General features: G+C 31.5%; 2 protein-coding genes across 2 annotated transcripts; one reads left to right on the forward strand and one right to left on the reverse strand.

Moving 5' to 3' along the window:
* Positions 1–155: 155 nt before the first annotated feature.
* On the forward strand, positions 156–9,737 carry LOC131844200 (F-box-like/WD repeat-containing protein TBL1X). The gene is made up of 8 exons (XM_059193013.1): positions 156–286; positions 401–550; positions 923–1,068; positions 1,862–2,061; positions 6,963–7,083; positions 7,747–7,899; positions 8,006–8,197; positions 9,094–9,737. The coding sequence occupies exons 1-8, from the start codon at positions 229–231 to the stop codon at positions 9,592–9,594; spliced, it is 1,521 nt and encodes a 506-aa protein (XP_059048996.1). The 5' UTR covers positions 156–228; the 3' UTR covers positions 9,595–9,737.
* Positions 9,738–12,654: 2,917 nt separating this feature from the next.
* LOC131844477 (tRNA-uridine aminocarboxypropyltransferase 1) lies at positions 12,655–13,796 on the reverse strand. The gene is made up of 2 exons (XM_059193384.1): positions 13,476–13,796; positions 12,655–13,388 (listed from the first exon to the last, which is right to left on the reverse strand). Exons 1-2 carry the CDS (start codon positions 13,668–13,670, stop codon positions 12,666–12,668), a joined length of 918 nt encoding a protein of 305 aa, XP_059049367.1. The 5' UTR covers positions 13,671–13,796; the 3' UTR covers positions 12,655–12,665.
* Positions 13,797–14,643: the final 847 nt, after the last annotated feature.

Genomic DNA, 14,643 nt, shown 5'->3' on the forward strand with positions numbered 1-14,643 from the left:
AGCTTTGTAACCAAAATTCGACGTGACATTTGTATATGCGGTATCTTCTAACTTATTAGTACATTCGAATGTCAAAAAGTGACAAACGTATAGGACTTATTGCTACTTTAGACATAATACCTTGTTTATTACAAATTTTCTTATGTGCCGTTTAAAATTAATTAAAATTCTCAATGCATTATATATAGAACTTTCTTTGTAATAAATTATTTGTAGAAATTCTACAAAATGAGTTTTTCCAGCGACGAAGTGAATTTTCTAGTATATCGATATTTACAGGAATCTGGTATGGTTCATTGAACTGGGAGACGCTGACTCTGATGGGTTCAATTTTTATACAACTTTTATTTCTTTTTTTAGTATATCTTATTTTTTGTATTACGTATTTTTGTATTTACAGGATTCCACCACTCCGCTTATACATTTGGAATAGAGTCTCATATATCTCAAAGTAATATAAATGGTGCCCTAGTGCCGCCGGCCGCGCTTTTAAACATACTCCAAAAAGGTTTACAATATACTGAAGCTGAAATTACCATCGGTGAAGATGGTAAGTGGCAAAATATTAATATAATTGAATACATTGTATTTTTCCAATATACATGAATTATAGTGCCACTTATGATAGTATGATAGTAGCTACTAAACCAAATTTTTACAACCTTATCCACTGTGATCCGACTGCTCTGTGTCTATATTGTAAACAATTGAGATTTTTTAGAGTAACCAGTTTAGTTATAGTATAAAATGTTAAAAACAATTTTTTTGACAACCATAACATAAGTATCTATAAAATGTTTTTTTTATGTGTTAAATGTATTGTACATATTAAATGATTATGTAAAGGATTTTTATAATATGTATTCTTACTTAATTACTCACTCCTACTGTGTATCTATAAATTTATTTAACTCTATTTCAGGCACTGAAACACGTCTCACTGAGAGCCTCAGTTTAATAGATGCTGTGACACCAGATATTGTGGCAGCTCGTCAAAATGCACACAATGCCCAGAAGCAAGCTACTAAAACTGAACCAGGCTCTGGTGGGGAACAGAATGGTGTCGATGTATGTATTATAGGAAAATTAATATATATTGTATATTATTATTTGTTTTACATTAAACTTACAAGGTTTTATTCAGTCTTATTCTTTATATCAGGCTAATATTAGCCTATTGCTAGGCATAGGTACTAGACACATAATGGTTATATGCTACTATACATCTATTAAACCTTTTTACTAGATAGGAAATAAGTAAATTATTTTATAATTTATAACATGCAAAAAATTCAGTATAGTATTTTTAATATTATCTCATATTTTTTAAATTGAACTACTTCTGATGGTTGTTGGTTTCATTCCTTGCACCTGCACTTGCATTTTTATTTATGAGTATTATTCTTTGTATTTGACTGGGTATTTTCGACATATTATGTATGCATTAAAGAAAAAAACTGTATTTCAATATTTATATCAGTTGTCAATTACACAAGTTCTGCTTAGCTTGGGACTTTTTTTTTTGTGGATGATAATAGACTGGTGCACTCACCTGCGCTAACGGTTTACGCTGGCGGGGCACTAGCGGAGGATGATAAGATGAGCATGAAGTCAGGTCAGTTAGCCCATCGTGACAAATTCACCAAGAATTTATCATGATGGTTTCCAAGGGGAACCGCATGGATGTCAACCTGACATGGTACATTGCTAGAAATGGGTTCATTAGTCCACATTACTAACAATCCCATTTCCCCCCCTAGCTTGGGACTAGATGCCATTGTGTGAATTCTCCTAGGTTATTATTTTTAGTTTATGTATACATAAGTGTCTCCTATAGATCTGCATTATTAATTTATTTTAGGGCACACCCTGCACAACAGGTGCAATCACAGGAGGTGCAGCAACACCTAGTGCTCCAGAGACCATGGATGTTGATCAGTCTATTGAGATACCCGCAAGCAAGGCTACGGTGCTCAGAGGACATGAATCAGAAGTATTTATATGTGCTTGGAACCCGAGTACAGATTTGTTGGCTAGTGGTTCTGGGGATAGTACAGCAAGGTAAACACATTTATTGATTTTTATGATTTCACCTGTATTATATACTCACTAAAACACGTATTTTTCGAAGCACACATCACACTGGCCAGAATGACATCTATTGACTCTTTTTTACAAAGTACCCACTTTAGTACATAACATATCTTTCCCCCGAGATTGTTAAACATTTACACAACACAATTTACATTCACTTTTAAATTTCATTGTCCATGCACATTTTGTTAACACTTAAATAACTAATTACTAGGCTATTTTTTTTTTTTTATTAAAATGGTCGGTGAGTTATTCTACTTCAAATGATTCCTCTGTTTCAACCTCAGACTCTTTGTCCTCCAAGCTACACTCTACCCGCGATCTTACTCTCTTGGAAGATAGTGTAGGTGGGGATAATGATAAAGCTCTCTTTGTCCTTAATATTTCACCTGAACTTCCTGGCATTACAATGTCTTGTGGCCCTGATACTCCAATGATGTCAGCCCATTTCTCTGGAGATGGTATAACCACATGACTTTCATCATCACTATTATATTGGGTTGCATCAGGCCTTGAAGTATTTTTTAAACTGTCTCCATTAATTGTTATCCCTCCTTTATGCATCTGGTTAATGTGTCTCAACAACAACCTTCCATTCCATCGTACCAAGTATCTACATACCCCTACTCTCTTCTCCACCATTCCTCGTCACCATCGAGGTCCTTTGCTATAATTGCGAACATACACAGACTCACCAATTTCAAATGACCGTACTTTAAGTTTTTCCTTGTTTTCATATGCACTTAATTTTCTATCTGTTTTATACGATAATGGATTTAAATAGTCGAACTGTGTTCTGAACCAACGGTTGTTCAGAAGTTCCGCAGGTGTTTTTTCATTAACACTGTTAGGTGTGGCTCGCAATCCATATAATAAGTTCGGCAATCGGACATGCCAGGGTTCTGATGTTCTTTTCCTAAGTTTATTTTTTACTGTCTGCACTGTACATTCAGCTTGCCCATTCGATGATGGATGATAAGGAGGTACTAATATCTGTCTAATTCCACAGCTCTTAAGATATTTCTGAAATTCTTCTGAAATGAAACTTCGACCATTGTCACTTACAATAGAATTAGGTAAACCTTGTTCAGCAAAAATATATCTTAATTCTCGAATCAATGTAGCACTGCTAAGATCATTTACTATTTTAACTTCTGGCCACTTAGAGTATGCATCTATGAGTATTAAAAAAGATTTACCCTGAAAAGGTCCAGCGTAATCAACGTGTACTCTTGACCAGGCCTTATCTGGTTTCAACCACTGATGAGTAACTGGACCAGGCATGTTCCTATTTTCTGAGCAAATATTACAGTTTTTTATCATCTCTTCAATTTGTTTATCCATACATGGCCACCAAAAATAACTTCTATCTAAAGCTTTACTAATAACTATACCATCATGGTTCCGGTGTAATTCTTCCAATATATAAGAGCGCATTTTCTCTGGCACCACCACTCTATTTCCCCACAGTATACAGTCACTATGTACAGATAATTCCTCTCTAATTTTCATAAACATTTTATAGTCTGTATGTACCTTAGAAGGCCATCCATTTCTTATCCAATATAATATTTTACTTAAAACTTTATCTTTTCTCGTAAGTTTTGCTACATCTTTAGCTGTAAATTCTAGTTCCATTGATGTCTCTTCAATTAATAAAACTCCTAAATATTCCTTTTCTATAGTTGATTCTTCTGCTGGCCACCGACTTAATGCATCAGCATTTCCTAACTTCCTGCCTTCTACATATTGAATCTTGTAATCATATGAGTTCAATAAAAGTGCCCACCTCAGCATTCTGGGTGATATAATTGTAGGAATTGGTTTTCCTGGTCCAAAAATGCCTAACAGTGGTCTATGATCTGTTTTAATTATCACTTTCCGTCCACTTATGTATTGATGGAATTTCTTCAAACCAAAAACAATAGCAGCTGCTTCTTTATCAATCTGAGCATAGTTTCGCTCATGGCTATTCATAGTACGTGATGCAAACACAACTGGTTTCACCATACCATTGTACATTTCCTGTTCTAGAACAGCACCAAGTCCATACTGAGAAGCATCACACGACATAATCAATTTCTTGGTGCCATCATAGTGAAGCAGCGTATCTTCGTTGGATAACGTTGTTTTCAATTTTGTAAAAGCAGTGTGTTGTTCTTTGTTCCATTTCCATTTGGAGCCTTTCTCTAATAATCTATATAAGGGTTCAGCAATGGTTGCCTTATGAGGTAAAATAGGTTTTTACCTCATAAGGCAACCATTGCTGATCATAAAAATTAAGAAGTCCTAGAAATGCCTGTAATTCCTTTATATTTTTTGGTGCAGGTGTCTTCTCAATGCAATCAATTTTCTCTTTAGATGGATGTATTCCTGACTCATCTATTAAATAACCTAAAAACTTGACCTTAGGTACTGCAAACAAACATTGTTCTTTATTCACTCTTAGACCAGCTTTTTGTAACCTCTGTAACACCATCTCCAGTCTTGCATTGTGTATGTTGATATCCTTACCAGAAATAACGATATCGTCTAACAGAACAGCTATTCCTGTTATTCCTGCCAGTAATGAAGTCATCAGCCTTTGAAAAATACCAGGACAAGCTTTAACACCGAAGGCCAACCGCTTTACTTTGTATAATCCTCTAGGTGTATTTACTGTAAGCAAGCTGGCTGTGTTATTATCAACAGCCACCTGTGTGTATGCTTGCTCCAAATCAATTTTTGAGAATATTACTCCCCCTGAAGCTGCACAAAAGCTTCATTAAGTGTAGGTAAAGGGTATGTATCTGTATTAGTAGCTGCATTCACTGTGGACCGATAATCTCCACACAAACGTACCTGACCATTTGCTTTTAATACTGGGACTATCGGAGTAGCCCATTCAGAATGTGTAGTAGGTTCTAGTACCTCCTCTTGAACCAGTCTGTCTATTTCTTTAAATACTCTTTCTCTAATTGCAAATGGAATGGGTCTACTTTTAAGGAACTTTGGTTCAGAACCCTCTTTTGGTGTAATATTCACTACTGGTCCAGTGTATTTGCCTAAACCAGGCTCAAAAATCTGTTTGTATCTATATAACAATTGTGTTGTCTGTCCCTTATTAAAATCCATTGATTTAACATTATTTAATCCTTCTATACTTATACCCAATTGTGCAAACCAATTCCTGCCAATTAGGCTTGAACCACTACCTTTTGTAATTAATATATTCATAATTTTACTTATTTGATTATATTTTACATGGACTTTCGTCTAACCTAATAATACTAATTTACCTTCTGTGTAAGATTTTAATGCAACATCTGTTAATTCTAGTTTAGGTAATTTACCCTTCCATATTTGTTTGGCTGTTATCTCATTTATAATTGTATATGGGCAGCCTGAATCTACTTCCATCAGTAATTCCATTCTATTAAGGAATACTCTAATCACAAAAGGATCCACTTTGTCTTGTCTAATGCAGTTGATTCCCACTTCATATAGCCACATTACATTCTGAATTATACTTCTTACCTTGGCTGGACTTCAATAAACAGGCTGCCTCTATATGACCAATTTTCCCACAATGATGGCATTTAGTCCAGCGGAACCTACATTCACCCCTATGTGGTTTCCCACAACGAAAACAAGTTGACATATTCTCATTATTCTTATTTGTGCTTTGAGAAGACATTCTCTGACTCACCCGTACTTTGTTAATATCCATTGGCACTATTGTATCGAGAACTGGAGTATTTGTACTACACGGTGTGATAATATTTGCATCAAAATTTGCAGTTTCCTGTGATAATACTATGTCACAAGCTTGTTCAAATGTTAATTGCCTTTGTTGAAGCAGTTTCCTCCGAATATCTTTATCTAATATTCCACACACCAATCTATCTCTCAGAGTACGATCTAAATCAGTGAAATTACAACCTATACTTAATTTACGTAATTGAGCAATATAATTTTTTATCATTTCACCTTCCTCTTGATTTCTTGTGTGAAATTTATACGATTCTACAATTTCATTAGGTTTCGGATGGAAATGATTATTCAAAATGCCCACAATAAAAGAGAAAGTCACATCACTTATTTTACTTGGAGATGTCAAAGAAATGATTAAATCATATAATTCAGGGCCACAGACCGCCAATAAATTCGCTTTTTTCTTTGTATCTTCTTCAATTTCACTAGCTTGGAAGCAAAAACATAACCTTTCTATATAATTTTACCAACACCCATGTGCTATATCAAACTCGTTAAATTTTATGCCCATTATTGTTATTTATGTAATTAGTAAGATAATAATCACTTTATTGCACTTTTCCACTATTTTCTCTCGTCGCCACTATTATATACTCACTAAAACACGTATTTTTCGAAGCACACATCACACTGGCCAGAATGACATCTATTGACTCTTTTTTACAAAGTACCCACTTTAGTACATAACAACCTGTAATCCATTTTGTAATAATAATTTAATATTTAACATCCATCTATTCCATGATGATGGGATAATAATAAATAAGAAGGGATGCAATAGTGTATGTGTGTAATAATTTATTGAAACAAATTTTCGTTATGTGACATTGGGTACTCTGATTGGTCATAAAATTACCTATTACATATTAGAGATGGAGGAACAAAGTCCTGCCATAATGATTCCTTTTAGTTTGATTTGGAACCCAAATAAAGACAGTTCATTTCATCCAATACCAATATTGTGAATGTTTTAGTAAAAATACCATAAGTATACCTTGGCAACATTTGTATGTATGAAAGATTGTAGTATATTGATTGTAATTTTAATTATGATAATTTTTTTTATTTACATTGTGATAAGTTTTAAAGTTGGTTTAATTTAATCCTTATTGCAGGATATGGGATATGTCTGACAATCCAGCGACTACTCCAAATCAATTAGTGCTTCGGCATTGTATACAAAAAGGAGGTACTGAAGTGCCTAGTAACAAAGATGTTACATCGTTAGATTGGAATGTAAGTGTTAGTAGTTAAAAATTAAAATATACTGTATAGCAAAACAATTATTTACAACTTTTGATGTCACAATGTACATGAATCAGTGCACTGTTCTCTCTGTATAAGAGAAAGATATTAAGATGTGATTAACGAACTGGACTGGAGCGCATGGATGTGGTGGTCTTTGTTTGGCTATGCTGGTCGACTTTTAGTACAACATGTGTGGTTTCGTAATGTTACGTAATCTTATACAATATATATAGAAAACTCACTTGATTAGCCATATGTTTCACTTAGATTACCTCCTATAGAAGTACTACTTTGTACTCTTCTTCCTTGTCGTCCTATACAGGACGTCACGGGATAGTTACGCACAGCGGTGCTGTTTGAATAGTGTTTCAGAGATACAATTACAGTCGTGGTGCATTTATATTTTATAAAGCATGTATATCAACTGCTTGGTATTTGATATAAATTCGCTATAGCATTTTAATAGAAGAGATTATTTTCAACTGACCATAAAGTGACAAACAGGGATGAAATTTGTGTACTTCTAAATACCGAAATTATATCAAAATTAATGTGATCTTTGTCAATGAAAAGAAATCGTTTTTGTATGTGTTGCATGATTACTAAATTGTGGAGAAATAGTTTTGATATATATAATTAAATATCTTTCAGTGTGATGGGAACCTCTTAGCCACAGGATCATATGATGGCTACGCACGCATTTGGACCACAGACGGAACCTTAGCATCTACATTAGGCCAACACAAAGGACCTATATTTGCTTTGAAATGGAATAAACGTGGAAATTATATTTTAAGTGCTGGGGTAAGCTTTCACTATATAAATATTTGATTAGTTTATAAATATAATCGTAATTTAATAAATAATTAAAGTAATTCCATAATTTACTGGTTTATTAAACAAATTGCAGGTTGATAAAACAACTATTATATGGGATGCTGCAACTGGGCAATGCACACAACAATTTTCATTTCATTTGGCACCCGCACTGGATGTTGATTGGCAGACAAATACATCCTTTGCTTCTTGCTCTACTGATCAATGTATACATGTGTGCAAGCTCAATGCCGATAAACCTATTAAGAGCTTCCAGGGGCATACTGTAAGTAATTTGAAATTAGTAATAGTAATAGTGTGTGGATTTCAATATAAAATAAGAATAAACGAAAATATATGTGCAGGGTTAAATGAAAAACGAATAGCAATATTGACACACTAGAAATAAATCTCAAAAAAATATGAACCTACATTATATAATATATTTTGCTAAAGTGGCGTATATTTACACAATCTGTATCATACACATAATGAAATATTTATCCAGTTTATTGAATTATTAACTTTGAAAACTGATCAAATTCTTAAACAATATGTTCACTGTTGGACTGATAATTTATTTCTCTGCATTTGCCACATAATTTTAATAACAAAAAAATGTTAAATTGCACTAATTGTAAGAGGTTGTAAGTACTGTTAGGTATTTTTATGTATAGAAGATTTTTTTAAGTGTTGTGTGCTGTTTAATTTCTTTAGGTGTTAAAGATTATGCTCATAAAAATTTCTTAGCCTAGTGGAAAGTAGTCTAAGAAATCATTATGAGCATAATCTTTAGCACCTAAAGAAATTAAACAGAAGTTATTAATTTAATATAATGCCCCTATATATAGATAGCTATATACCTCAGATGTGATAGCTATGAGGTCGATATTTTATTTTTTTCTTTTTATTGTGGGTGGTATTAATTGTGACTTTAAATGAAAAAAAATGATCATTAAATAACGATAATGTCTGTGATCTATATTTTTATGTTTTGTTTCATATACAGATGGTTCAGTTCCAATAATATTTGTATTGCGGGGATTAACAATTTGTCTTGGTCTGAGTGTTTTCCGAATATGTTCTTACAAATGTATTGTTTATTTAGTTAAGCTCACACATTCTTATTTCGGGGCTAGATGGCATGATATGGTAAGTCTAAGATTATTATTATTATTGCAGAATGAAGTCAATGCTATCAAGTGGGATCCACAGGGGCAATTACTTGCCTCATGTTCAGATGACATGACACTAAAAATTTGGTCAATGAAACAAGATACTTGTGTTCATGACTTGCAAGCTCATTCAAAGGAAATTTATACCATTAAGTGGTCTCCAACAGGACCAGGAACACAAAATCCTAATATGAACTTGATTCTGGCAAGTGCTTCTTTTGATTCCACTGTGCGTTTATGGGATGTTGAAAGAGGTGTTTGTATACACACATTGACAAAACATACAGAGCCTGTTTATAGTGTTGCCTTTTCTCCAGATGGTAAATTTCTTGCTAGCGGTTCTTTTGACAAATGTGTACACATATGGTCAACACAGACTGGTGGACTAGTACATTCCTACAAAGGGACGGGTGGTATTTTTGAAGTATGCTGGAATTCTCGTGGCACCAAAGTTGGTGCTAGTGCTAGTGATGGTAGTGTATTTGTTTTGGATTTACGTAAATTATAATATTACGCTCATCAAAATATACATCAAACTGTACATTTTGATAATATACAGCAAGGCTGATTTCAGTGACCCAGGTGTACACATGTAGACAATGAGATGACTGTAAATGTTATATGTAGACACATATATTTCAAGTACTTTATAAAATCAAGCAGAACTGCAAGCAACATATTATTATGCAAATAATTTTGATAGAAGTGTTTTTTTTTAGTTTGTATCCATTTTTAGGTGTGTACATATAGTAAAAATAAGATAAATGATGTTTAATCCTAATTTGTTACATAGAAATATATATATATATATATATATATATATATATATATTTATGAAGCATTATATATATATATATATATAAGGCTTCATAAAAAATCAAGGCTTGAGATTTTAATTGTACAACATCTAAGGACATCTTATTAATATAATATTAATACGAAATGTAGATTTAAATATCTTTAGGTGCGCATTTTTATTGGTCGATAAGCAAAGCAATCAGAGTTAATAACACGTGGCGGGCTTCTATAAAGCGGGAATTAAATACACGAAGTTCCGTTCTTAAACTATTCCTCTCAATTTATTTTTAGTATAAAAATGCTAAGTATATATTTTTGGTTTATAAGTCGATTAATAAATAATTTTGTATACATAGTTGGTGTTCTTGCTGTTGCGCTATTTTAGCGCTAAGTCTGTCCCCTTTTAATATCTATTTATATTAAAATGTTAATTTAGTCACATGTTTAATTATTTTTATTATTGAACAACATTAATTTAATAGATTGTACATAGAAATTACATAAATACATTGTTTCAAAGTCACAATTGTAATACCAAATTATAATTAATGGAGTTCAAAGAGCTTTAAATGCGGTAATGAAATTAATACTAAATCCCAAAAAAAAATGTGTTTCGCTAGTAGAATTATGTATTATGGAGTATATTTTATAAATAAAATAATAAAATGCATATGAAAGGGAATAGATAAAATACACATAGTATGCGTTCGGGTGGATTCCTTCACTAATTAATTTCATTAAGATTCCTCATATGCTGCTTATAGATAATACGACCATAGAAAATGTACATCTAAGCCTATTATGTAGAAAAAATATGAAAAATTTACATGCGATTCAATTGATATTAAAATTCAAATCGATCGCTTAGTATTGATTGATTATAGAGTTTGTCTTCTTTAATTAGTGTATAATTTTCATCGAACGATTAAATAATCAACCGGTGTAATAATACTGGCTAAAAATTTGTCTTATTTGTATATAATTTTCATACACAGAACATATGACAAATTTTTATGTTCTGTGTGTAAAAAAACAGTATGATATCAACGGTCTAATAGGTGCCACTTTATTGTATTAGTATAGGACGGATGTCGTGATTAAAATCATTATGGTGACGTAAACGTATCAGTATGTACTATTTATAAAGTGAAGTGTGTAGTCTGGATTTCAATAATTTAAAAATAATTATGTCAATATGTTCATTTCTTATTGTCTTACTATATCCTTACTACATAGTAGAGATATAGTAAGACAATTATGTTTTGGAATAATGAGTATCTAAAAATTCTTTAAGGTATTTAATAATATATTGAATTTACTCATTTAAATCAATTCCTAATCATGTCTAAATCGACATAGAGATTGTATAACATCGTCTGCGTGGGCATCTGTCTCACCCACTTTAGCTAGTAGGTTGCTTTGTATGCAGTTTTGGTTGAAGGTGGGATATGGCAATGAAATTATTAGTAGGAATACATGAAATCATAATCCTTCAGAATTGCAATGAATAAGGGTTACCACGAGCATTAGATAATGAGGTGATACCCATGATACTGGTCAGGTATAAAAGCGACTGTTAGCAGTCATCTTCAGCTGGTCAGTCAGTTTGTTAGGCATTATATATATAATAATATAAAAAAGACTTCGGTTATGTACTGTTTGTCTAGTTTTAGAATCTATAACAACCATATTCATAAGGATTTGTTCGATGTTATTATTGTTAGTACTTCTATAGCATTGTATGAGAATCAAATAAATGTTATTCTAGAAACATTTATTTATAATAACTTATATATAACATCTAACAAGATGTCCATTTTTGTAGAATCTTCTTTGGGGATTTCTAAATTGTGATTTTTTTTTATAAGATGCTCCATACCAAGATTACAGTTTTAAATAATGTATTCATTATATTTTTTATTATAGGTAATTATATGTTTCTAATAATGTATGGTTACAATTTACACATCATGCTTTGCATTATCATTAATATATTATGAATACTGTTCACCTATTTTAGTGGTAAATAATATTGCAAGCTATGTAATAATGAACTATAGACCAGGCATTGTGCTACCCTGAAAAAGAGAAAAATGTGGATGTATAAACTAACTGCATTTTTTGTAAGGTAATTCAGATTTTTTTTTATATACAGTTACGATAAGAATGAACTATTGCATTTGAAAATAAAAACAGGTTAGTAGTGTTATCTACAAAATTTTGTTGGTTGTTGATAGTCATCAGTAGCATAGAAGAAAATTATTCATATAGTAGTAATAATCCTTATGCAAAGAATATGTGTATGTACTTATTAGAGTGCTCTTTTACTTACAATTAATCAACAACAAATGGTAGTAAAATATTAGAGAAATAGTAAATAACCTATGTAAAAAGGAAGACTTTAAAAAATTATATCAATTATTAAAATGAAAAGTATTTGGACCCGCCATCTGTGTAATAGTGGTTGATAATTATTATAGACAGATGTAATAAAATAAAATATTTAATTATAAGATAACATTAAATTAATGATGTTGAGAGATTGCTTTTCATTTTATAAAATTTACCTTTTTGTCCATTTTTAAAGATATAATATAGCAGTGGTATTACAAGGTTTGGCAACATATCAATTAAATAATATTCAATATTTTGTCATACTGTAGCAACAAATATCAGTATAATATAATATAATATATAAATTATTCAAGTTCCAAAGTTACTAGGATTTTTGTACTGTAATATATATATAAGAAAAAAACAGTAACTGTGAAACTAATTTATTTATGACATAGGTCTTTTATATGACAACATATCTTCATGTTTGTACAATGTATGTAGCTTTTCATACATAAACTTAAAAAAATATAGTAAATTATCATATTGTCCAGTGTAAGGATTACATTGTGGATGATCATCAAAACTATGTATGGGGTACTGGAAGGAAAGTTGGGACCTGTAATGTACACTACGTCCCCATGCACATAAATGTAATTCCAATAACAATTGATGTAAGGCTTCAACAGTAGAAAGGTACCAACGTGGGCTGCCTTTCTGATGTCGCCAGAACTGTGATACTCTATTTTGTAACACTACTTTTGGAATTTGCTGTAATCTTTCATCTGCATAAATACCACGACTTTGATTCCAAGTGCTGTCTATTAATACCACACGGTCTATAGGGAACTTATCTGTATGATATATGTTAAAATTATTATCAATATCTACAATTTTGGTTCTAAGTGTGCCTACATTATAACCATGAGGTAATTCAGCAAGTAAGTGTTCTTTATAGGTTACAGTATTTTTTTGACCTGTAAATAATTCTTGTACAGTTCTAGCATCAGCTCCTGGGTATAATAATACAGTTTTATCAAGGTTGTAATTAGGCACTTCTGGATAGATATAAACATTTACATCTTGAGGAGCTAAAACAGCTGCATGTGCAGCTGTACTTTTACCATCAATTTCTCGTTTGTGTTTGATGATGTCAACTTTAATCGGTAACTGAAACATTTAAACAATATTAATATTAATAAAATACTTTACAACCTAATTCAGTACTTTTAAGAAGAATAATAAAAACATACGAACTTTGCAAATGGGAATTCTATCTGCGAGTTTAGAAACTGGAACGTAACAAGTATAACAAAAATACATGCGGGATTTTCCACAACGTGGACAAGGGCTTCGATTTTTTAAATTATTAAGATGTTCGAAATGATCAATATGCATTCCTTCAAACGGCGTGTCGTCGCAGTTTCTAGCTTCTAAACTCTTTGGGTTCATTACGAACAGATTTTTAGCAAAGTAATTTTATTCTTAATTTATGTGAATAACATGTTTAATTTCAATACATGATTTATATAAAATATAACAATGTGATGTTAACAACACTGAGTAATTAATAGTACGTTTTATAATTAACAACTTAATATAGGAAAAATCTGTAGCAATATTTTTACTCTGATTCGGAACTAAGAAACTAAAGGTAAAGGCCACTAATTGACAATTGTAAATGACAAATGTCAAGTTTTTTTTTTATTAAGTATTTTACGGCCTTAAATGTCAAGTTTTCTATTAATGTTGCCAGCTCTAGCACTCTAATGCTTGCTTTAAAACTACCATACCAATTTCTTGAACGTAATTTTTTTTAATTTCCACAACATACTTTTTATTAAGGGCGTTTTTATTTAATTGTCATTGTATAATTAAACAGCACAAAATATATGTTTGTTGTTTCTGTACTTACAATAATTTTTACGGTATTAAACTACATTTTCTTCTAAACAGCTAATTATAATAAATAAATTTATATTTTATGAACTATAAATACGGAGATAATTTGTTTTATAAAAGAAACTTTTTTTATATAAACCCATATTTATATATAATAACTATAATTTATTCACTTTGTGTTAACATGTTTTAAATAAACAATCACACATATTTCTCAGTAACCTATAGAAATCGGTATGTAATATTAATTTTCGATAGTGCTACAACAATATTCAGAAATCGGTGGCAACATAATTTCACATTTGTTAGCGAGATAAAGGAACAGGATTATAGATGAAAAACATCCGTGTCATGTCTACCATAGCATCGACATCAAAAATTAAAATCGGCGGTCAGCTGATTTGACATTTCAAGATGACCCTTTAGCAACTTTTAAAGTATATATACATACAGACTGTAATTGATATATGTTCATAGGCGAATATTCTGTAACTATTAAGATATTTAACAACCTTAAACCTTG

This window comes from Achroia grisella, unplaced genomic scaffold, assembly GCF_030625045.1.
Source record: "Achroia grisella isolate CSIRO2021 unplaced genomic scaffold, CSIRO_AGI_Agris_v1 utg402, whole genome shotgun sequence".
Taxonomy (NCBI): domain Eukaryota; kingdom Metazoa; phylum Arthropoda; class Insecta; order Lepidoptera; family Pyralidae; genus Achroia; species Achroia grisella.